At 38.8% G+C, this 22,450-nt stretch overlaps 1 protein-coding gene across 9 annotated transcripts in view; it reads left to right on the top strand.

The window, feature by feature from the left end:
* The window catches only part of MTMR1 (myotubularin related protein 1), a 52,886-nt gene that overhangs the window by 10,646 nt on the left and 19,790 nt on the right, over positions 1-22,450 (top strand). For 3 of the 9 annotated variants that reach the window (XM_073358352.1, XM_073358350.1, XM_073358358.1), the window contains 11 exons: positions 1,251-1,304; positions 4,004-4,079; positions 5,653-5,747; positions 5,982-6,089; positions 6,508-6,609; positions 8,718-8,801; positions 9,488-9,637; positions 10,671-10,859; positions 12,287-12,472; positions 16,752-16,958; positions 17,965-18,057. In XM_073358352.1, the coding sequence (XP_073214453.1) occupies positions 1,251-1,304; positions 4,004-4,079; positions 5,653-5,747; positions 5,982-6,089; positions 6,508-6,609; positions 8,718-8,801; positions 9,488-9,637; positions 10,671-10,859; positions 12,287-12,472; positions 16,752-16,958; positions 17,965-18,057 (1,344 nt within the window). Of the gene's footprint in view, positions 1-1,250; positions 1,305-3,873; positions 4,080-5,652; positions 5,748-5,981; positions 6,090-6,507; positions 6,610-8,717; positions 8,802-9,487; positions 9,638-10,670; positions 10,860-12,286; positions 12,473-16,751; positions 16,959-17,964; positions 18,058-22,450 lie in introns of those variants that run through there. The other 6 variants (XM_073358354.1, XM_073358351.1, XM_073358356.1 and 3 more) reach the window with 4 other exon arrangements.

The raw sequence follows: 22,450 nt of genomic DNA, 5'->3' as shown, positions 1-22,450 counted from the left end.
AAATGTTCAAGGATGAAAAACCATCTTCAGTGCCTGTGCATACTTTCTGTCATCCGTAATCTGTCGGTTTAGAGCTCAATTGCCTTTCTTCCAGTTTTTCCTTTTCCTGGGATTCTAGCATCCACCTTTCTTTGGATTTTAAATATAGAAACAGTCTTCAGCCATTTCTCTGGCCTAAGCTTTAAATAACTACTATATTCACTTTAATAAGGTCTAAATGTTGGGAATCCTGTGTCATTTGAAAGTGGTGACTGTTGCACTGTAAATTTTTTTAGAAGGATGTAAAAACAATGGAACCTATGTTTTCTACAAATGTAACCCCTTCTGTTAATTTGTTTTCTTTTGGGGGTTTCATAGAAGTGATTAAAATTATATTTATCAAAGCAGATATAAACTGTCTTTCTTTCAGATTTAAGACAAGAAGTGTTATCTGTTAAACGAGAAGTTTTTGTATTTGTGAATTGGGATTGATCTGGAATGTAATCCAACTCTTTGAAAGATGATGGTGGTTTCATTCCAGTTAATTTTGGAATCAGACTGAAGAATAATTTTGGCTGAAAGTAGTAAAAAACAAAACAAAAAACTTGCATATGACCCAATGACCTTTTGTGTTCTTGCCTGTAACACACAGGGATCTTTTTATGATGTAATTTATATAGTAAAAGAGATCCCAATATGATACAACAAGTGTAAGTACATAGAGATGTGAATCTTTTGGCTAATAGATGTAATTTGTGTATATTTTTAACAGATGTTTTTGATAGTAACATTTAAACATGTGATCTACACAATACAACAGTTCCTTAGATTATCTGAATACTAATGGATATGGAAAATATTTAATTGTTTTCTACAATAAAAAACGCATGAATTTTCCCTTTATACTACTACAACAAGCAATACTCAATTTCTTCTATTTTTAAGCATGTGGCATACATAATTTATATTCTGCATTTTCTCTGCTATAAGGTTGCTTGTTTTAAAAAGACAGTACATACTTTGTGTTCTTTGATACCTGCACTGACTCTTTTCGTGAGACTGCAAATAAATATTCCATTTCATATTGTGTCATAGCTGGGCCTAATAGCTGTGAGTAGTTTATGCAAAGAGTGGAAGGTGTTGAATAAATAAGTTGATGTTGAAGTATCTACTGTCTCTTTAAAAAGTGTGATTCTGTCCTTTCACCTGTTGTCTGCATGTTTTTTTCTTATTACCCCTCTTTTGCCCTACTGCTGTCTCATGCAATGCAGGAGATTCAGGATGGACACAATGGCTATCATTCTGAAGCAGAAGCTGATCAGGTGGCAAGTTTTACTCCTCGTTTGTTCATTAACTGTGTAGTAAATTACTGTATAATAGCCCCATCTACAGTATGTAGAAATCCTCCATTGTTAAGTTCTGGGGAGCAATAGAGAATTTCAGAATATTACCTCTAAACTCCTATCATTACAAACAAACAAACTACACCCAAAAAACTAGAAACAGCCCTCTCCCACAAGCAGAATTTTTAACCCCAGAAGGGAGAAGTGCCAGAGATATCATGAAGACCATCAGGGACTTGGCAACATGCATTGCTTCTGAAGCTCTTTTCTTCGGATTCAGGGTTTATTAAAAGTTTATTGCACCTTAATTTAATAATATTAATGGGTAGCTATAAAAAACCCTGTTTTCTAATACTACGTTTTTAAGGCTCTGAACAAATAACGTGCATAAGAATCTAAAATGGTGGCAACATTACCTCCCAAAAGCTTAGCTATGAATATATTCTTTGTGAGGGTGGGGGAGAAAGCTTCTGCTGAAAATAAACTGTGATTCTAAATGTTTTTAGACAATCAGCTGTGAGAAAACTACTTGGACAGTAATGTGGTTGAACTCTGACTTTAAATAGAATTTAAAGGAAAGCCCCCTCTTAAAATGTAGAACTTCTGATAAATGAAAAGCAAAATACAATGCTTAACTGCTAAAACAATAGAATTTGGTTTTTGGCATACCAGATTGTGTATGAAATAATGTGTTGAAGTTCTTATAAAGATTTGGTTAAAAATTCCTAGTCTTACCTGCATGCATCTCCCCTAATTCATTAAGATTTTCTGCAGATTTTCTGCACTTCAAGAGAAAAGTGACCCTGTGTGGGACTGAGTAGGTGAAGTGTCTTTACAGTAAATTATAAGGATATTTTTGCTTTCATTCAAAAGATGTCTTCTGTGTACTATACAGAAAACATTATACATATTGGTATGTCTAAAAATGTTTGGTTATATCGGGAAATATAAATATAAATGTTGTTCCTACTCTTTATTTTATACTGGACACGTGCATTGATAAATAAATTCTTTAATAAAGAGTACATAAATTATTATATATCTGGGCCTAAGGTAAATTATGTACTTCCAATTTATGCAACTTCTTGCTTAAGCAACTTATTTGCTTCTGAACTCAACAACCACTGTGTTACATTTGGTTGAGATATAGTGCTCTTTCTTAGAGACAAATGTGTCAGGAATTTTTAAAACATAATTTGATAACGATCAGTCAGGACTGGCATTTCCTAATGAAATTAATACATCTTTAAATTACACATACCATAATGATTTTCAAAAATATTTTACTTTGATGTCATTTTTCAAATTAAAAGTTATGTTTCTGACAATGAAGGAGGAATTATATTCTGTCTGGTGCAGGAAGGAAACCCCATTTGCCTAGGTAGCGCTTTTGTGACTGTATAAGAGGTCATGAAATATAAATTATAACACTGCACTTGGACCCCAGTCTAGCAGAGCACTTAAGCATGTGCTTACCTTCAAGCACCTGAGTAGTTCCATTGACTACTACACTACACCCTGTTCCATGATAGAGCTTAGATACCAAATTCTGCTAGTTTCAGACAAAATTAAAAACAAAAAGCCCATATGAATGTATGCTAAGAAAACAATTTAATGTTAAAGGTTTGTGTTTAAAAATATAAAATATCTGATAATCTTATTTCCTTGCTTGCAAGTCAGAAATTTGTTACAAGGGATGAGTATCTGTATATGTTTCTATATACTATGAAACTAGCTCACTGTTTATACTCTTCTAATGTAAAATATTCCAACTTTTACACCAAACACTTAAAATGGAAATCCTAAACTCTCACCAAAACATCCTGTGTTGTCAGCTCCTTTATATGGTCATTAAAAATTTTGTAAACCCTTAAGTTCTCCACTAAAATCTTCTTCAAAACGTTACAAACATCAGCAGAAAACTAAAGGCCCCTTGTTGCAGTATTTAAGGAGGAAGCCATTCACCTGAACATTAGCTTTAAAATCAATCCCTGAATTTATATTGACCGGCTTTTGAGACTCTCTGGAAAACAATGTGACATCAAGCTATAATCTGAATTCTTAGTTCTATCATCTCTATAAAATATCTCCGTCAGACCAAGTGGTGCTTACGACAATGGTACCTTGTCAAGTAGGGTATAGTAGAATGTGTCTGTCTGTCTGATATATATATATATATATATTTACATATAATGTGATTTGATTTTATTTAATGCTAAATAATTAAACTTCTCATACTATTCTCTTTGATAATTAAATGTTAGCTATTTTAATAAGGTGTCGAGAAATAAAGAATATAAATGCTTTTAAATAAACACTTCTAAATCTTCTTGAGTAGATGATAACCTAAAAACACAAAGATTAGCCTAATTTTTTTGGCCTAATTTTGGGCAAATGGTATTGCTTACGTTTTTGTGCACTATATATGTAGCTGGCACGTTAAATTAATCGTGTAAGTGGTTTGTTACTAATATTTAAATGTCTGCATAATAAATACTTTGTTACCTACGATATCAAGCCCTGTTTTCTAATGCAGCATTGTTTAACACAGTTGTGCTTTGGAAAAAGGATACACATTCTCATGCTCCCATAACCTCTTAGCAAAAGCACTTTGCAGCAAAGTGTATCGATGGTGTGCAGATGGAATGTGAGATTTACTCATGGTTTTGGATTTCTGCCAGGCACTGAGGGATGGAAACAAGCTGGCACAGATGGAAGAGGCGCCACTTTTCCCTGGAGAATCAATCAAAGCGATTGGTATGTGTAGTTTTGAATTTATAGTATTAAATCATTACTTTATGAATAAAGATAAAATCAAATGGTTTCTGTATTGGTTTTGTTCTTTCTTCTTGTAGTTTATAATTCTACCTTGAATGATCAAATTTGCTACGGATTTTCTTAGTTATTCAAACCCTAACGCTATGCTATAAGTAAATCAGTTCAACATAGTGTAAACAGATCTGTGTGGTATTTTATTTCAACAAGCAGCTGATCGACATAGACAAATTAGCAAGGTTGGGGGGAGGGTGCATCTGTGCTCAAAATTTCCCCATAGGTCATAAATTCATTCCCGAGTTTCAAGCACTTCAGGATTTAGCCCGGAAAGAAAATGAAAATGTGGTGTTGACTGTCCCATTTTAATTAGATCTTTTGCAGTCAAATGACCTGCTGTGGAAAGTTGTGTGGTGGAATTAGTTTGTAGGGACCACAAAAAGATCACTGACTACCAGAATGGAGATTGTAACCCAGTCTGTAGTGGCAAAAGGTACACAGTCACTCATTCTACTATCAAGAGCTCTAATTGGATACAGTCTTAATGCCAGATTTTTCAAACTGCTCCAAAAACCTGAAATAATCTGTGGAAATCTGATAGCTATATATAAATCCTCTCTGTTTAAGTGTGCAAAATAGAAGGCCTTAGGTTTTAGTTTTTGTGAAGTAACATAGTTTGATCTTGGGGTGTTTTGTTGGATGCAAGTAGAACAGTTATGTGAAACCAGGTTGCTAAACTGTCACTGTTTGTTCTACTGAAATGTAGAAATTATTTTTAAAAAGGTATGCAAAACCCAGATTTGGACATAATCTTTGCTCAGACACATTACTTGAGCAGCTAACTTGAGCATTAGTTTCAGGATGACTGTTGCTTGCCACATGAGCCTTCCCATCTGACTAATGTAAGGTGCAACAAGGGCAGAGAATGCTGTTGTGATTGTCAGAAAAAGGGAGATATGGTGTAGCCTGGTATTTTTGCAATATGAAGACTTTGGGACTCCTCGAATTCTGATTTGAAGTCGATGAAATGTGCACAGAACTCACATATGGATGGTGACAGGACAAATAGCTATTATTCCAAGCCACTCTGGTTTTCTTAAATATAAGATACAACAAACTGGCAACTTTGGAGAAAGGCAAAAGGCTATTTCTCATGTTACATAAAATATTTGTATGCCATTTCATGGACTCCCCACAAAAACATTCTGTATAGTATAGCTCCAATAAGGAGTAATGCTTCATGTCACATCACCATTCTCTTAGGCTGGTTTATGGTGGGGATTTAGCACGTATTGCTTAGAACTGAAGAATTTGATCATTCTCTTTGTAAATACCTTTTTAAAAATGCAGAGGACTTTTTCTTTCAAATCAAAATTTGAGAGTAGAAGGTCAGTTATAGTGGCTTTGAAATAGTTTCATATAGAAGTCTCAAAGATCTCTAGTACATTGGAACTGTAGGAGGTTTCTTGTATACAATTTTTGGTTTTCTATAAAGAGCTTCTTATAGCACAAATGCCTACAATAATAAAATGGAACTTTCATTTCTGTCTTTTTCCAGCTAAAGATGTCATGTATATCTGTCCATTTATGGGAGCAGTCAGTGGTACACTGACAGTGACGGACTTCAAAATGTATTTCAAAAATGTTGAGAGGGTGAGACTTTAAGATCTATGTGCATATTTCTTCCAGCTAGAATCTGAAGTAGATTTTCAGAAGGTGACAAACTTAGTTTAAATTAAATGTAAAGTAGTTCCACAGCAATCAATTCAAAAGGAACTATAAAAAGACTAGTAGAACACACAATTTGACATGAATTATACTAGATTACATATACTTCCCAAGGCAATTAAAAATGTTTTTATCTTATTTTTTTAATCCGAATTTCAGGATCCACATTTTGTTCTTGATGTTCCCCTTGGAGTAATAAGTAGAGTTGAAAAGATTGGAGTGCAGAGCCATGGAGACAACTCCTGTGGTATAGAAATTGTTTGCAAGGTACAGAATGAATTCCTAGGAAATGCAGTGGATGCCTATCTATTACTGTTTAATTGCATTAATTTCATTTTTGTATTAAGGGGAACCTGCACCCACAATGCCTTGTGCTATTGTTCTATCTGATCCCATAAGCATGCTGGGTTTGGTTGGAATTTGGATGGGAAACTTGCAAGAAATGTTTCACCTCATTGGTGAATTCTAGGGTATAATGCCTACTTCAGTGGCATATTGAGACCTTCCTGATTTTTCCAGTAGTCTCATTTTAGAACAGAATTTTGTTAACGACTAGGAGAGTTAGAAAATGTGACTTGCCTTAATGTCAGTAGCCAGTGCTTAGTTTCAGTCAGCTTTGTAACTGCATCTATTTTTTTTTTTTAATTTATCAAAGTGTAAGAGAGTTTGACTTATTTTCTGACAGGATATGAGAAACTTGCGGCTTGCCTATAAACAGGAAGAACAGAGCAGACTGGAGATATTTGAAAACCTCGTAACTCAAGCATTTCCTCTTTCTAATGGGCTGGTAAGTACTAAAATGGGGAAAGGACTGCCTGCCTCTGTTTGTCTTCTTCTTGGAAGTGTAGGGAAATAAGCAAATACTGCATAACAAATATATTAATTTGTTGATTCTAGATATCATGAAGCATTCAGATTACTCTGGCTTGACTTCTTTATTTCAGTAATTTACAGAACTGAGAGCCAGGTGCTGCTACCAGTGAAAACAGTGACTTTATTGGTTTCAGGGTTTGTTGACTTTCATTATAAGCATTTGTCTATAATAAATAATTGGGGAATTTCAGAATGAAGGATAAAGGAGTTTGGTGCTTAAGGCCCAGTTTGGGGACTGTGATGCACAAAACTCCCACTGAACCCTGTAGGTGCCTAATCTCACTCAGTCCCTAGGCACCTATGTTTCTGCCTCTGGGCATGCACCCTGCTTCCTTCCTCTGGACAGCAGGTGGCTTATCTCTCACCTAAACCTCAGACATTCACAAACTGGGGAAGATAGTTGTTCGACCACCTAAGTCTTGTGTTAGACCTGATCCAGTAGGTACCCTCTGAGCACAGCTACCTGATTTGGCTCCTTAGGGGAGTTCAGACAAAACAATTGGAGAGTGGGGAATTATTGGAACTCCCTCATAACTTTTAGCCCAGTGATCACTTGTGATGTGGGAGACTCCTGGTTCAAGTCCCCCCTCTTTCTGAATGGGAACAGGGATCTGCCAACTTTTCAGGGCAGTGCTCTAACCATTGGGCTGTGGGTTTTTCTCAGTCTCTTCTGTTTAACTCTGGATAAATAATTAGTCATTCTGGCCAGAGAAAGAGAGTGCATACAAGGGTGAGTGACTCCATAGCTTGATGGGAGATCCAGGATCCAGTCCTACCGCTCCAGTGACTCTTTAATTATTTATCCAGAGTGGAACAGCTTCAACAGGAGAGGCTGAAGGAGCCCCACATCAGAATATTCCATAGCCCAGTTGTTCCCATCCTCCCAACCCCAGGGCTTCTTGCAAACTCTGAAGAGAATTCCTGGCTGTGACTTGCTAGCAGAGATAGGTGCTTCTCTACCGCCTGGACTTAGGCACATATCATGGTGAGAGGGACACACAACCGCTACTTGGCATCTCCCATTGGCTAGCTTAGGTAGCTCCCTGCCAACCGGGCTGGCTTTTGTGAATTGCAGCCTGTTTATTTACAGGGCAATAAAAAAAAACACCCCATGCCCCAAGTTTCAGAGACCGGGACAATTGACTTGGGCTCGCAGGCTAGGGCTGTAGGGCTAAAAATGTCAGTGTAGACACTCGGGCTGGAGCCCAGGTTCTGAAACCCATTCCCCTTGCAGGGTTTCAGAACCTGGTCTCCAGTCCAAGCCTGAATGTCTACAATGCAATTTTTAGCCCCACAGCCTAAGCCCCGTGAGCCCAAGTCAACAGACACAGGTCAGCCGTGCTCATGTTGTGGGTCTTTTATTGCAGACATATTTTCAGGCGGATCTCTCTCCTCATTCATTGTATAGGGAACCTAAGTGCCTAACTCAGGCTTTGTGAATTGCAGCGATTTTCTAGGGGCCTAAAAGTTTGGCGTTGTGATGCTCAGCGTCAGAATGCCTAACTCCTCTTGTGCATCCAGGCCAAAGTGCTTTCCCGAATTCAATGTCCAGATAACAATAGCTAGGCACAAGTTGCCTTGTTTAGCTTTAGCTATACAATTTCAGTATCATATTAGTATACAATTTCAGTATCGTCCAATGGGTAGGGTACTGGACTGAGAGTGATGGGGCTTGAATTCTATTCATGGCCTTACTGCTGACCTGTGTGACCACGGGCTAGTCATTTTACCTTTCTGTTTCCTTTGCTATCTGAATTGACAAGACACACAATCTCTTTGGGGAAGGAACTGTCTCTTCTTTTGTGTTTGAACAATCACTAGTACAGTGAAGCCCAGTCTTGACTGGGGCCTCTAGGCACTACTGTAAAACAAATGTTGTATATAAGATTTTGTCTTTTGGAAACTAATTGAATCAGCTTTTGTGGCTTTTATTTTCAGAGCTCACCATGTTTACAGGAATTCTAGTTTACTAAATGGCTAAATACTGCATAGTAATTTGTGTTTTAACATTGTTGCTTTCAGCCACTTTTTGCATTCAGCTATAAAGAAAAATTTTCTGTTAATGGTTGGAAAGTTTATGATCCAATGGCAGAATATAAGCGGCAGGTAGGTTATACAAGTAATCCCCTTTTCATTTTGTTTTGGTAGCCTTCTGAACCTAATTTACCTTTTTTTAGAAATGTTCACAGACAATTTGCAAACCTGAGTAACTAAACTTACTCTCTTAAATCCACATTTAGACATCTAAATGCAAGTCACCTGATTTTCAGTAGTGTTAGGCGCCCACAAATCCCATTGAAATCAATTGGGATTATAGGTGAGGAAGTCTCTTGGCAGTTATATAAGGACCTAAATCCGTATTTGGAGACTTAATTTTAAGCACCAGTTCTGAAAAGGTAGTCTGCTCATTTAAAAACAAATATGACCAGCAGTTACACAGAGGAATAATTTTAGTTTGGTCTCCTTAATCCATCAATTTCCTGGTGTAAAATAATTTCTTTCTATTTCACTATAGGCCCATTTTTTACTTTAGTGCAAACCCATCCAAATCACTGTTGCTTTTTAAATTATCTATAGGCTTTGGGGCTTCATACTGCCCCATATCTTTAACCAAAATATTGAGAAATGCTTCTGCTCACATAACCTTTGAAACACTGTGCAGAACAATGTGGGTATGGTTTTTTTAAAAAAAACATGTAATGGATCGTTCTTTTTTGGAGTCACTATACAACACACACATGTAAAGATCTAACTTTTTTAAAACATTGGATAAATGTTTTGCCTCTGCACAGGGTTTACCTAATGAGAGTTGGAAAATATCCAAAGTTAACAGCACCTATGAACTTTGTGATACATATCCTACTATCTTTGTTGTGCCAACCAGTGTGAAAGATGATGACCTCTCAAAAGTGGCAGCATTTAGAGCAAAAGGCAGAATTCCAGTAAGTAAGGCCTCTAATATTCATTTTGAATTCTCTCTGTATTTGTAATATAGCTTCCTGAAGAAGAAATGTATTTGTAATGCATCTTATAAGAGATGCCCTTAGGGTTTTTAAAGGCTTCTGAGACAGCTATCCAGCTCCCTTCTACGAGAGAGGGCGAGTATAAATGTATAGAAATACACTTACTGGCTTTGGAGCTGGAGGAAATTTTTAAAAAATTAATGAAGATAGTTATCACAGGGTTAGTGCAATTGTCCAGTGGCTTACTGCTGTGTACTGATCTTTAGTTCAAAGATAGCGTCCGACGCTAGTGGGGAACTGAAAGTGTCCGGTTGTGCTCCCCCTTGCTCCCATGGTGAGTGAGGTTTGGGGGTGAGATGGAACGTGTGTGGTATCATTCTGACACCACATTGTGAGCTTCCTGAGAATGGCAATGTGTTCTTGGTAGAGATTATCCTACTCAGCTGCTCATATAGAGGGCTGTAAATGCAGCCATATTATACATGGGGAGGGTAAACTTTAGAAAAGAAATGACAACCCCAGGAGGGAGAAAGAAAGTGAGGAATTTTAATGTGATGTCATCTTGCAGTAGTTCCTGCCTGGGGCAGGAAGGAATGAGATATGTTCATGCTTGACTGCATAGACCTCCATACAGACGTAGCTTCCCGTTCTCCCCACCACAAAACCCTCTTACTGTATTTAAGCCCGTAGAAAGTATGTAGAAAGTAAAAGTTAAGGCTGTTTCTGAATGCTACGGAGAATAAAGTCATCGTTGTTTAGAACTACTTCACGTTTCAATCTAACTAAATTTGGGAACAGTGATACCATGTCTTTTACAGCCATGCTATTAATCTGCTATTTTCTCATCATCCCACTTTTGAATGTATGTGGTATGAATTATTCTTACTGAAATTTACATTCTCTCTCCCACTGGGAAGTTGTACCATGGCTTATTATGACTGACCAATTGCTCTAAGGACTGTCAATTTGATGCTGGTGCACTATCCTGAAACTAACTTTTTTTTAAACGCAGGTGTTGTCTTGGATTCACCCCGAGAGCCAGGCAACTATAACGCGCTGCAGCCAGCCACTGGTAGGCCCGAATGACAAACGTTGCAAAGAAGATGAAAAATACTTACAAACAATAATGGATGCCAATGCTCAGTCGCACAAGCTTATCATCTTTGATGCCAGACAAAACAGTGTTGCTGATACAAACAAGGTAGGTTGTCATTTGTTAAAATGGAGATTACTTTGCCCATGTACTGAGAAATAAACTTTATTCTGATATTTTCCATAGAAGTTCACTTCTCATAATAAAGTAATATATGTGTAAGCCCCTTGATAGTATCAAAGCGTTTTGTCAGCGTTAACTAATTCTTGCAGCAGCCCTGTGAATTATTGCTATCTCCAGTTTAAAGTTGGGTGGAGACTGAGGCAGAGATTGACTTGATTGCAGTCACAAGTGTTGTCAGAACCAAGATTTGAACTTATTGGTTCCTAGCTCCTTGTCCTGTATTGTAAAAGAATCCTTCTGTCGAGATAGTAATTTACTGAAGAAGTACTTCAATGGCCTGGACATGGGCCAATTGAGTTTATTACAGTTTGAGTCAGTTTTGCAAATAGAAGAAAGCTGTAGGAAGTAGAGATGTGCTGGTAATGATTATGGTGGGAGGAGAGGGGAAAAAGCCTACATGGAGTCCCCTGATTTATTTCTTATGTATATGGCATCAATTACCGAAGTAACTGTGCACTGAAATAGAGTACTTAAAAATAAATAGGGGTGGGGAAGGAACGTAGTAGTCCAAATTAACCCTAACCAGGTGCTTCAGAGGGAATGAACAGAATAGGCAATCATCAAGTGATCCATCCCCTGTCGTCCATTCCCAGCTTCTGGGCAGGGCCGTCCTTATCTGGGCAGGGCCGTCCTTGCCCATACACAAACTATGCTGCGTGCTGCTCCAGCGGCCAGCCTGATCCCCGGCCGGCTGAGCTAGCCAGGAAAGCAGCCCCAGCCCGTGCTCTGCCTCTTTCCCAAAGCCTCCGCCCCGCCTCTTCCCACCCTTGCTCCACCCCAGCCCCACCCCTGCTACATCCCGGGGGACTGCAGCAGGGGTAGCGCACGCCCTGTACTCACCGGGCAGTGGGAAGTGGAGTGACCCAGCCCCAGCCTGCTCTGCTCCACCGGTTCCCAGTTGCGCCGCTGGTGAGTGCTGGGGAGTGGTTCCCCCATCTCCCCAAGTCCCAAGACTGGGATCTAGGGGAGCAGAGAGGGCTGGGGCCAGGTCACTCCACTTCCCACCACACCGTGAGTGCGGGAGGAAGTGGAGGAAGTGCAGCGACCCTGCCCCAATCCACTCCGCTCTGCCGACTCGTGCTGGGGGGTGGTTTTACCCCTGCCCCCCCAAGCCTGCTTCTGCCCCCCCTGCGGAGGCCTGGGGCCAGTCCCTCCCCCCCTCACAGGCCTGGGGCACCAAAATGTCTAGGGACGGCCCTGCTTCTGGGAGTAGTTAAACATCAGTGTTTATTTTTCTTAAAATGTGTTTTCATTTGTTCTAAAATAACCGCCTCTAAAACTCCCTAGAAAGCAAAAATAACCCTCAGGATCTTATCAGAAACTCCTGTACTCTTTAAAATTTTAAATGACAGGCAAAAGGTGGAGGATATGAAAGTGAAAGTGCCTACCCAAATGCTGAGCTGGTCTTTTTGGAAATACATAACGTACATGTGATGAGGGAATCATTGCGGAAGCTGAAAGAAATAGTTTATCCTTCGATTGATGAGGCACGGTGGTTGTCCAATGTGGATTCAACGCACTGGTTGGAATACATAAGGGTAAGAGACTATAGATGTTAAAGACATTGCATGCTTTTTGCTTTTTAAAGCAATGTATTTGCTTGAATTTCAATATACCACACTAGAAATCCTTTCTCTGTGTTTATCATGTCTTTGGTCAGGATAATCCTAAAAAGTAACCCTTTTTACAAGTTTTATTTAGAACACAGTATTTCAGATCAGATAGAATATAAATATATGCCATACTGCATATTATGTATTTCATACTGTAGGTTTTAGGAAGTAGTCAATTAAATCCTGATAATGTAGGATCACATTCAGTTCTGGACAGCACTTAGTTTTCATGAGAGTGTGAATGTTGGCCGGGATACCAGGATTATCCCTGCTTTTTGGAAAAGTGCCATGGGAAATTCAAATTCCACTTAGACAACTACCAGCGGGACTTCATTTTTAAACACCACAGCCCTCCTCATCCTGCCATTCTATGCCATTAATGAAGCATTTGTGGACATGTATATTTCAGTGGGCCTGACTTCAGTGGAAGATGGATTGGTCCCTGTTACCATATGGATTACAGTCTCCTTTTATTATTTAACACTGCATTAAAATAAGTCAGTCCATATCATGTTTAAATTTACTAAGTGTTTTATTAACCTCTAAGAAGCTTTTAGAATGGATGATTTCTCTGCTATTTTCCCTTCTTTTTGGTGGTAAATATTGATGGAATGGCATTTAATGTGGAATTTGCTTTATACAACTTCAAATCAAATGTCACTCATGCAAAGCATTTTTGGATTGTGCACAAAATTATTCATATAATCTTAGCTCTGGTAATTCAGTTTAACTGCTACAGAAGAGCCAGCAGAGGGAGCAAAAATATAAAATATTTGCTATTTTGGGAAGAACTTAACTTTCTTATTTAGTTTAAAATCTTCCATTCCTATCAAACTAGTAAATATTCACAATCCAGAAGCCTTTTTCCATCCAAATTTATGAATTTGATACTTAAGTTTGACTGTCCATTTAAAAAAGAACTGGCTGTAGACCAGATAATGAGATTGAGATGTGATTAACTTCAGTGGGAGCTCTCTGCTTGAATAGGATGGCAGGATTGGACCCTGAAATCTCAATTTTGTAGTTAAGTTTAGAATAGTACCCTGAGAATGTTTAGACTGATGAAGATGGTAGTGGCTGACATATGTTTATCTCTATTTAAAAAAAATTCTGTCTGAGTACAGTCTGTGGATGATGCTCAGAATTTTTCAACTTATTTGGTGCTAGCTCAAACTGCAGCTTAATTGTAAAAGACTTTTTGGTTATGTCTACATTAAAAATGCTACAGTGGCATAGCTTCAGCAGTTCAGTGTAGGCACTAAGGGCTTGTCTATACACATAGCACTGAAGTGGTGAATCTGTATTGGTGCAGCTGTGCTGCTGTAGCACTTTAGTGAAGATGCTACTACGCGGATGGGAGAGCTTCTCCTGTTGGCATGGTTAATCCACCTCTGTAAGAGGTGGTAGCTATGTCAACAGGAAAAACTCTCCCTTTAACATAGTGTTGTCTACACCATGAGTTAGGTCAGTATAACTACCTTGCTCAGGGGTCTGGATTTTTCACACCCCTGAGTGATGTAGTTATACCAGTGTAAGTTTGTAGTGCAGACCTGGCCTCACTATAGCAACCGAAGGGGTTCTCCCATCTCTGTAGTTAATCCATCTCCCCGAGAGGCAGTAGCTAGGTCAGTGGAACAATTCTCCATTTGACCTAGCCCTGTCTACACTGAGGGTTAGGTCGGCACAGCTGTGTCTCTTAGGGGTGTGGCTTTTTCATACCTCTGGGAGACCTAGCAATGCCAATGTAAGTTTTCAGTGTAGACCAGCCCTTCGTGGTGTTTAGCTACCACAATGATAGGTAAGTTAAAAATACTGAAAGAGAAGTTAACATGTCATAAATATAAAGGGAAGGGTATACCCCTTTAAAATCCCTCCTGGCCAGAGGAAAAATCCTCTCACCTGTAAAGGGTTAAGAAGCTAGGATAACCTCGCTGGCACCTGACCAAAATGACCAATGAGGAGACAAGATACTTTCAAAAGCTGGGGGGAGGGCAAAACAAAGAGTCTGTCTGTGTGATGCTTTTGCCGGGGACAGAACAGGAATGGAGTCCTTAGAATTTAGTAAGTAATCTAGCTAGATATGTGTTAGATTATGATTTATTTAAATGGCTGAGAAATTAAGCTGTGCTGAATAGAATGGATATTCCTGTCTGTGTATCTTTTTGTAACTTAAGGTTTTGCCTAGAGGGATTCTCTATGTTTTGAATCTAATTACTCTGTAAGGTATTTACCATCCTGATTTTACAGAGGTGATTCTTTTTATTGTTACTTCTTTTTTACTGTTACTTCTATTAAAATTCTTCTTTTCAAGAATTGAATGCTTTTTTCCATTGTTCTTAAGATCCAAGGGTTTGGGTCTGTGGTCACCTATGCAAACTGGTGAAGATTTTTATCAAACCTTCCCCAGGAAGTGGGGTGCAAGGGTTGGGAGGATTTTGGGGGGAAAGACGTTTCCAAACAACACTTTCCTAATAAAATAAACCCAGATAAACGTTTGGTGGTGGCAGTGGAAGTCCAAGGGCAAAGGGTAAAATAGTTTGTACCTTGGGGAAGTTTTAACCTATGCCTGTAAAAGTAAGCTTAGGAGGTTTTCATGCAGGTCCCCACATCTGTACCCTAGAGTTCAGAGTGGGGAAGGAACCTTGACAATAAATTATTTTATGGAAAAAATAAAATTTAGTTTCTTTAAAATTTTTACAAATGAACCATTTGTCCAAAGTGGAATAAAATGCCCCACCTCATTCCACAAGATGTTGCTAAACTAATACTACCTAGCTTTTGTTCCTTCTCCCATTTTCTATTCACTGCCTGCATCTACTCTTTCTGCAGTAATGCTTGACTGGCATGAGTACCACTCTCAGTGATCTTTCTAGGACATAGAGTGCTGCTATACTTATGTCACATGAATTGTCTTTTTTCATTCCTTTTCAAAGATCATAGAATCATAGAATATCAGGGTTGGAAGGGACCCCAGAAGGTCATCTAGTCTAACCCCCTGCTCAAAGCAGGACCAATTCCCAGTTAAATCATCCCAGCCAGGGCTTTGTCAAGCCTGACCTTAAAAACCTCTAAGGAAGGAAGGAGGGAAGGAAGGAAGATCCAACAACATAAGATGACTTTTTGTAATATTTATAATTTTTCAGTGCAGTAATGCATTGTCTGTGACTTAATAAACATGTGAGAGCTTTAGGACTAACCAGATCAAATTGCACGCCTTTTAATTTACTAACTCAATCTTTAACATTGACCTACAGTAGTTACATCCTTGCATCCTTCAGTTTAACCATAAAAGAACAAAATCTGTGTAGCTTTGTCTCAGAAGCCTGAATGGCTTTCAAGATTGTGTCCTGTGAAAGCAAAGTTGCTCCAGTGGATGCAGGCTTTCCAGCTTTGGAAGTGTCTTTGCATGCCTTGGAAGAGAGAGATCTCAAATGTCTCATTAGATTGTCTTTACTGACGTCAGAGTTGGCTTTGCTGAGGTCAGAATCCGAAGTCCGGAGCCCTTCCAACGGCCCTAGTTCTAGCTGCTTCTCACGTAGTTGTCAGTGCTATCAGGAATCATGTTGTGGACACATCTGTGCCGGAGAGAATACTCCAAGTTAAACAACTGAAGAGCTGCCAAACATGACTGAGGAAATCAATAGAAGGAGTTTCATTGGAAAAAAATAAGTGTAATGCTCTTATGAGTTGCTACCGTCTTGTGCCACTCTGACTTCTGATCCAAGTTATTACTAGTAGAAATAAAGACCCGTTCCCTATATGAACATCATGTATACTCCATGCACCAACAAATCAGGGCAAGTGATCAGCAAGCAAGCACACCCCTTTTCTTGTCTGGGCTTCCCAATAATCTGCTATAGGGTTTGATTAGCTGCACTCCCCCCCTGTACATACTGTTTGAAAACTGAATGCTGAGGAAGAAAGATGATAATAGTTTGCGGGATACCTGAATTTATTAAAAGGATTGATCTTATTCTGTAGTCTTTTGAGTAATCTTTCTACTGAATAGTCTACAGTATATCTGAGTGTTTTCTTTATGAACAGATTTTCAGGAGATTCTAATGTTAATTTACAGTAATTTTGGACACATAATTGGGTTTGAATTCTAATTTTAAAATATAGCATTCTAGGACTAATTGCTACTTTACTACAAGAGGTTGGCTTGATGTGACATTTTAACATGCTACTTTCTTTTTTTTAAAAGATTCTTCTTGCTGGAGCAGTAAGAATTGCTGATAAAATTGAATCTGGTAAAACATCAGTTGTTGTACACTGCAGTGACGGCTGGGATCGTACAGCCCAGCTCACATCTTTAGCCATGCTCATGTTGGACAGCTATTACAGGACTATCAAAGGATTTGAAGCTCTTATAGAAAAAGAGTGGATAAGTTTTGGACATAGGTTTGCAATGGTAAGTTGAAAGAATTAATAAAATTATCTCCTTCAAAGCTTTTTTTTTGATCAGGTGGCTTGTCACTGTATTTTGCAACATTTAGAATAATGTTCCTGCGGTATGTGAAGAAAGAGAAATATGAGTGATTTAGTGTTCCGTTGATGTGAAAATGCTTTGTGTGAACTATTAATACACAACAATTTCTAATATAAAGTTTACAAGAGGGGCAGAGTTTGAGCCAATAGCACAAGACAAATGTCGAGACATTTCTGGAGGAGGGGAGGATTGCAGAGCATGGTGAAAAACTTACAGGAACAGATCTTACTTGAGGAAAATGAAAAGGAGAAAGCTATGGCTGTCATGTAGGTAAAAATCACGGAAGTCATCATCCCACAGCCACAGTGTTTAAAGAAAGAAAAAAAAATAGCTTGAGCTGGAATATTACAAGATTGTGGTGCTGTATGTGGGCTTCTGAACTAGAGAGGTAGCTGTCGTAACATTTAGTTATGGTGAGTGGGTATGGAATAGTCATAGTTTCTGCACAGTCCTCGTAACTACCTTTCGGTTAAAGTTAGTTGATCCAGCATAATATGCCAGATTCACTGAATCCATTCTGCTGTGGAAATGAAGTGGAGGATATATCTCCTGCAGTTCTGAACTATTTATTCTTTCCTCATATATAGGAAGAAGCAGATATCCTTATGTTGAGTCTTTGAATCAACAAGATCATTTGGGGTATAATGGGATGTACACTTTAAAAATAAGTTTAATGTCACTCAGACCACTGGAAAATGTGTGAATTTCGTGGACTGGGTGCTCTTCCTATTCTGCCAGACTATAGGACTATATTTGTGAATGTATTCTGGTGGGGGTTTTTAGTTATAGGAAGGGTGGAGTTTAGCTTGAAGAAAGGTGTGCTGATCACAGTCCTTTTCAAGAACCTGCCTAAGATCTTTGCAGAACTTGTGTTATTGGTTACTGCTTTTAAATGGATTTGACTAAAATGAAAGCATCTGTTTTTCAGCGAGTAGGTCATGGAGCTGATGACCATGCTGATGCAGTCAGGTCTCCCATTTTCCTTCAGTTCCTTGATTGTGTTTGGCAAATGACGAAGCAGGTAAGAAAATTTAATCGGATGTTCATGGGGATGTCTTCCTCCTCTTTATTGAAACTCTGATCCATAGGGGAGGCCCTGTTTTCCTTAAATGTGCACAATTTTAAATTTTGGTTAAAGAATTTTAACTGTGGGTAGGCTACTGAATACACTGGAGGAAGAACAAACCCATTAATTCATGCACAGTTAGTACTGCTTTTTCATGTAGAAGAGATGTGAGATGGGCTAGTGTAGAAATACCGACGTGAAGCCAATGGCCAGGCATTTCTTTGTGTTCTGAATAGACTGTTTAACGTGCATTTCTGCAAATTGAAGCACTGAATTGTCTCAAAGCATTTTAAATTGAAAAATGAATAAGATTAATGACTTTCTTTTTTGAACCTATCCTCCTTAAAGTTTAGTTTTTCCAGTGGTTAGAAACAGATGTGACTAGACCACTGTATATTATGTAGGGTCTTGCAAGCTGAGCATTCAGTTTATTAGTAAGCAGAGATGTAATTCTGTAAATTGTGTTTAAAGTGAAAACTAATATAGAGTCAAATGGCTTTTTACCCAGCTGTTTTTAACCTAATTAAATAAGCAGTGATGACAAATTCAAAAGTTAGATTTTCTTTAAATAAATAAATATGCACAGTGGTCTACCCTGACAGTTCAGTGAAAGTAGAGAGATTCTAGAAGAAAATCTTTCTCAGAATTCTTTGATTAAAGTCAGAAGTAATAGGACAAAGTACCTTTGTTGCTGTTTCACCAATCATTCGGTGTATGTTCACAAGAGATTATCTGTATTTTAAAAATGGCACAAATACAATCTGATTGTGAATCAGGGAGGACTACTTTTCTAGTTGTCTCAAAAACATGCTTGCATAGTTAAGTGTGTGTAATAATATTTCCTAATTTACATATACTCCAATATTTACCTGCTCAAATATGCTTTCCTCCTTCCACCACTAGCTTTAGATCACAGTTGGGAGAAGATCCTTTTTGAAGGGGGTAGTACTTAGGGTATCAAAATGTGACGGTCCTCACAAAATTTTACAGGTTCATTATCGTGAAGACCTATCATAGGCCTAGTTTTCCTCTTACTTACACTTCCATGGGAAATAAATTTTAATATAGAATCTCTTGTAGGATCTTCCATTCTTCTATTCTGCTGGGCTTGACTGGGGCTGCTAAATCAAGTTGTCCAAACTAAGGCCTTGCTTCCAAGTAAATCTAAAATGTTTTACCCCTGAAGTATAGTAGACATCTGCCTCTCTTTCCTCCTGTAACAATACTCTACAAAGAAACTGTTCCTGCAAGACCACCTTCTGGAACATATGGGGGGTGGGGACGCGCGGGAGTGTAAGGTGGAATTAAGAACTTTCTATCCCAGGAGCCCTCCTCCCCTGTCCCTTGTTCCCCCAAATCCTCCATTCCGATTCTGCTTATCTTTTTGAAAAGGCTTCTTGTAAATTCATTGGCATCAAAGTTTCATAAAATGTTTGATTAAGACTTCCTGCTAGAGAATTTCCCACTCTTTGTATACACGTATATTTCGGTATTAATATGCTATAGCAGTAGGGTTGGAAAAACATTTAAAACTTTGTCTCTGCCTCTGAGAAAAGCCAAGAGCAACTACCCAGCAGAAAAAACTCAGTTCTAAACATCTGGAAGGAACAAAAATCCTTCAGGGAGCCACTTAATTCAGAACAGCCTTCTCTATTTTTGTGATCTCCGTTGTTGCCTCCTAGTTTTTGCTATAAACTGTTTAGTTCCCCTCTAGTAAAAGGACTATGTAACAGTTTGCAAATTTACATCTGGGCAAAATCTGAATCCAGCCTGAGTTCTGAATTTCCTGAACAGCCATGGCATTGAAAAAATATTAAGGCTGTAACAGGCAAAAATGAACACATTCATAAAAAAGTCTTATTCACATATTTTTTTCCTTTCTAGTGGACTGCACCACATGTACGTTTTTGAAACATGCACTTTTGGTGAGACGAGAGAATTTCTAGTTTCCCAGTAAGATGTGAATTCCTGAATAGCTCCAGAATCTTAACAATGAACCTCAATCCTTAGCAGCTATACATTTTCCCATGTTTTCCTAGCCTTGATGACACGCAAATAGAATAATATAGAACTTGAGATAAATGATGCTGGCTCTTAATAAAGAACATATGCTTTAAATGAGGGGTTCTCAACCTTTTCCCTTCCAAGCCCCCCCCCCCCCAACACGCTATAAAAACTCCATGGCCAACCTGTGCCACAAAAACTGTTTTTCTGCATATAAAAGCCTGGGCTAGTACTATGGCGTAGCAAGCAGTGCAATTGCCCAGGGCCTGTCGCCACAGGGGGGTCCACACCCCAGAGACCCCTGCAAAGCTCAGTTGCTCAGGCTTCGGCTTCAGTCCCAGGGGGCAGGGCGGTGAAGCTTCAGCCTCCATGGGTCAGTGGAGCCTCCTGGACTCTGGTCCCCATGGGGCTCCAGGGCTTTAGTCCTGGGTCCTAGCGAGTCTGATGCTAGTCCTGCTTGGCGGAACCCCTGAAACCTCTTTGCAGCCCCCAGTTAAGAACTGCTGCTTTAAGTGATTCTAATAATCATGACTGACACAAACTTTAAATCGGAAAGTCCTCCTGTAATCTGTAGTTGTTCAAGGGAGATGAAACAACTAATACTATGAAGTAGCCTGTAAATCTGCTTGGAATCACTGCAGTTCCAATAATATCTTGCCACGTCTAATATTCAGCAGCCCAAATATAAGCAAAATACATTCAAGTGGGTATGAAGATAATGTCCCTCTATGTGGTAACAACCAGGACTTGTCTCTAGCCAGAGATGCACTTTTCATTAATCTTAACAACATACTCTCTTGGGATGTACAGTGCTCAAGCAGATTGTCTCAATCCACTTCCAGGAGAGTGAGAACTAAATCAGTTAGTGTTCCAGCTTAAAATATTACTGCAGTGCAGGGCAGGCCTATTAATCACAACATTTAACAGCAAGCTTCTTTTGTGGGCTTCAGAATCAACTTCAATTCAGCATCATCAGTCACCTTAAATTGAGAAATTTTCTGTAGCTTTCTTCACATAGCTCACTTAGTGAAATAAATAATGAAGTCCAACAGCACCAGATGACAGATTCTAATGGACTGGATATTTTCTCAGAATTAGTGGATTGGAGGGAAATGAAATTTTCACTTGGGGAATTTTTCCATCTGAATCCTCAAGCAGACACTAATGAGCTTGGGAAATTGAGAGCTAAGAATTTTTAGGTCAGTGATTTTTCGGCAACAGGAATAGAAGCTTTACAGTCTAGGTACATCAGCTTTCCAACAGAGATGGGGTTCTATCCAGAGATGGGGTTTCAATAGTACTATCACTTTTAAATAATTAGTCACAGTGCCATCACTGGCTTATGGAATTTTGAATATGCTTCACTGAATCTTACTAGCTGCCATGTCAGTATTCATCTGATTAGTATGGACCCATCACAGCTTAGAACCCTTATGTGACAGTGATGACTCTGTGATGACAGGGCTCATTAAATGCTTTCAGTTAAAGAGAATTCCTTCACGGGATGCTTTGTCTTGAAAGCTGTTTCTATATCTCACTTTGAACCTTTGCACGCTACCTTTATGCATCTGTATCTCGCTGCTGCTATGGGAAGGTGGAGACTGGGTGAGTTCAGGGAACCCGTGGATTTTATTCATGCCTCAGTTTTTCCAGACCAGTTTACTTGAGCTTTTTAAAGTTTATATCAATATTTTCTACACAACACAGCCCTATCACTAACATGGTTAAATGGAACTAGGATCTTAATTCCATTTGTTTAAAGGCAAAGCATTTCTTAAAATCCAGAGACTTCTGTTATTTATAAACCTAAATGGTCTATGTCGTCCAACTCCTCACTTTCAAAATAAATAAAAATTTTCCTTTATAAATCATAGATAAGGCTGAGAGAGTCTTTTTCGATCATTTAGTTTGTGCCCAGTCACAATTGCTGGGTTAGTCCTCTAAGCTAAATCCATAAGTGGGTAACAGACTTTGTAGTCAAGTCCAGCCCCATGCACTGGGGCAGGATAAGGAAACCAAGACCATCCCTGACAGGTGTTTGTCCAACCTGTTCTTAAAAACCTGCAATGATGATGATTCCACAGCTTCTCTTGGAAGCTGATTCCAGAGGTTAATTACCTTTCTAGTTAGAAAGCTTTTCCTAATATCTAACGTAAATCTCCCTTGCTACAGATTAAGCCAGTTATTTCTTGTCCTGCCTTCAGTGGACATGAAGAATAATTGATTACTGTCCTCTTTGTAACAGCCCTTAACATATTTGAAGACTGTTGTCAGGTCCCCACCTCGGTGGTCTTTTGTTAAGATCAAATATGTCTAGTTTTTTTAACCTTTCCCCATAGGTCAG

Source organism: Lepidochelys kempii, chromosome 9 (assembly GCF_965140265.1).
Source record: "Lepidochelys kempii isolate rLepKem1 chromosome 9, rLepKem1.hap2, whole genome shotgun sequence".
Lineage (NCBI taxonomy): Eukaryota > Metazoa > Chordata > Testudines > Cheloniidae > Lepidochelys > Lepidochelys kempii.
The sequence above is the reverse complement of the archived record's forward strand: the minus strand, read 5'-3'. Positions and strand labels throughout refer to the sequence as shown.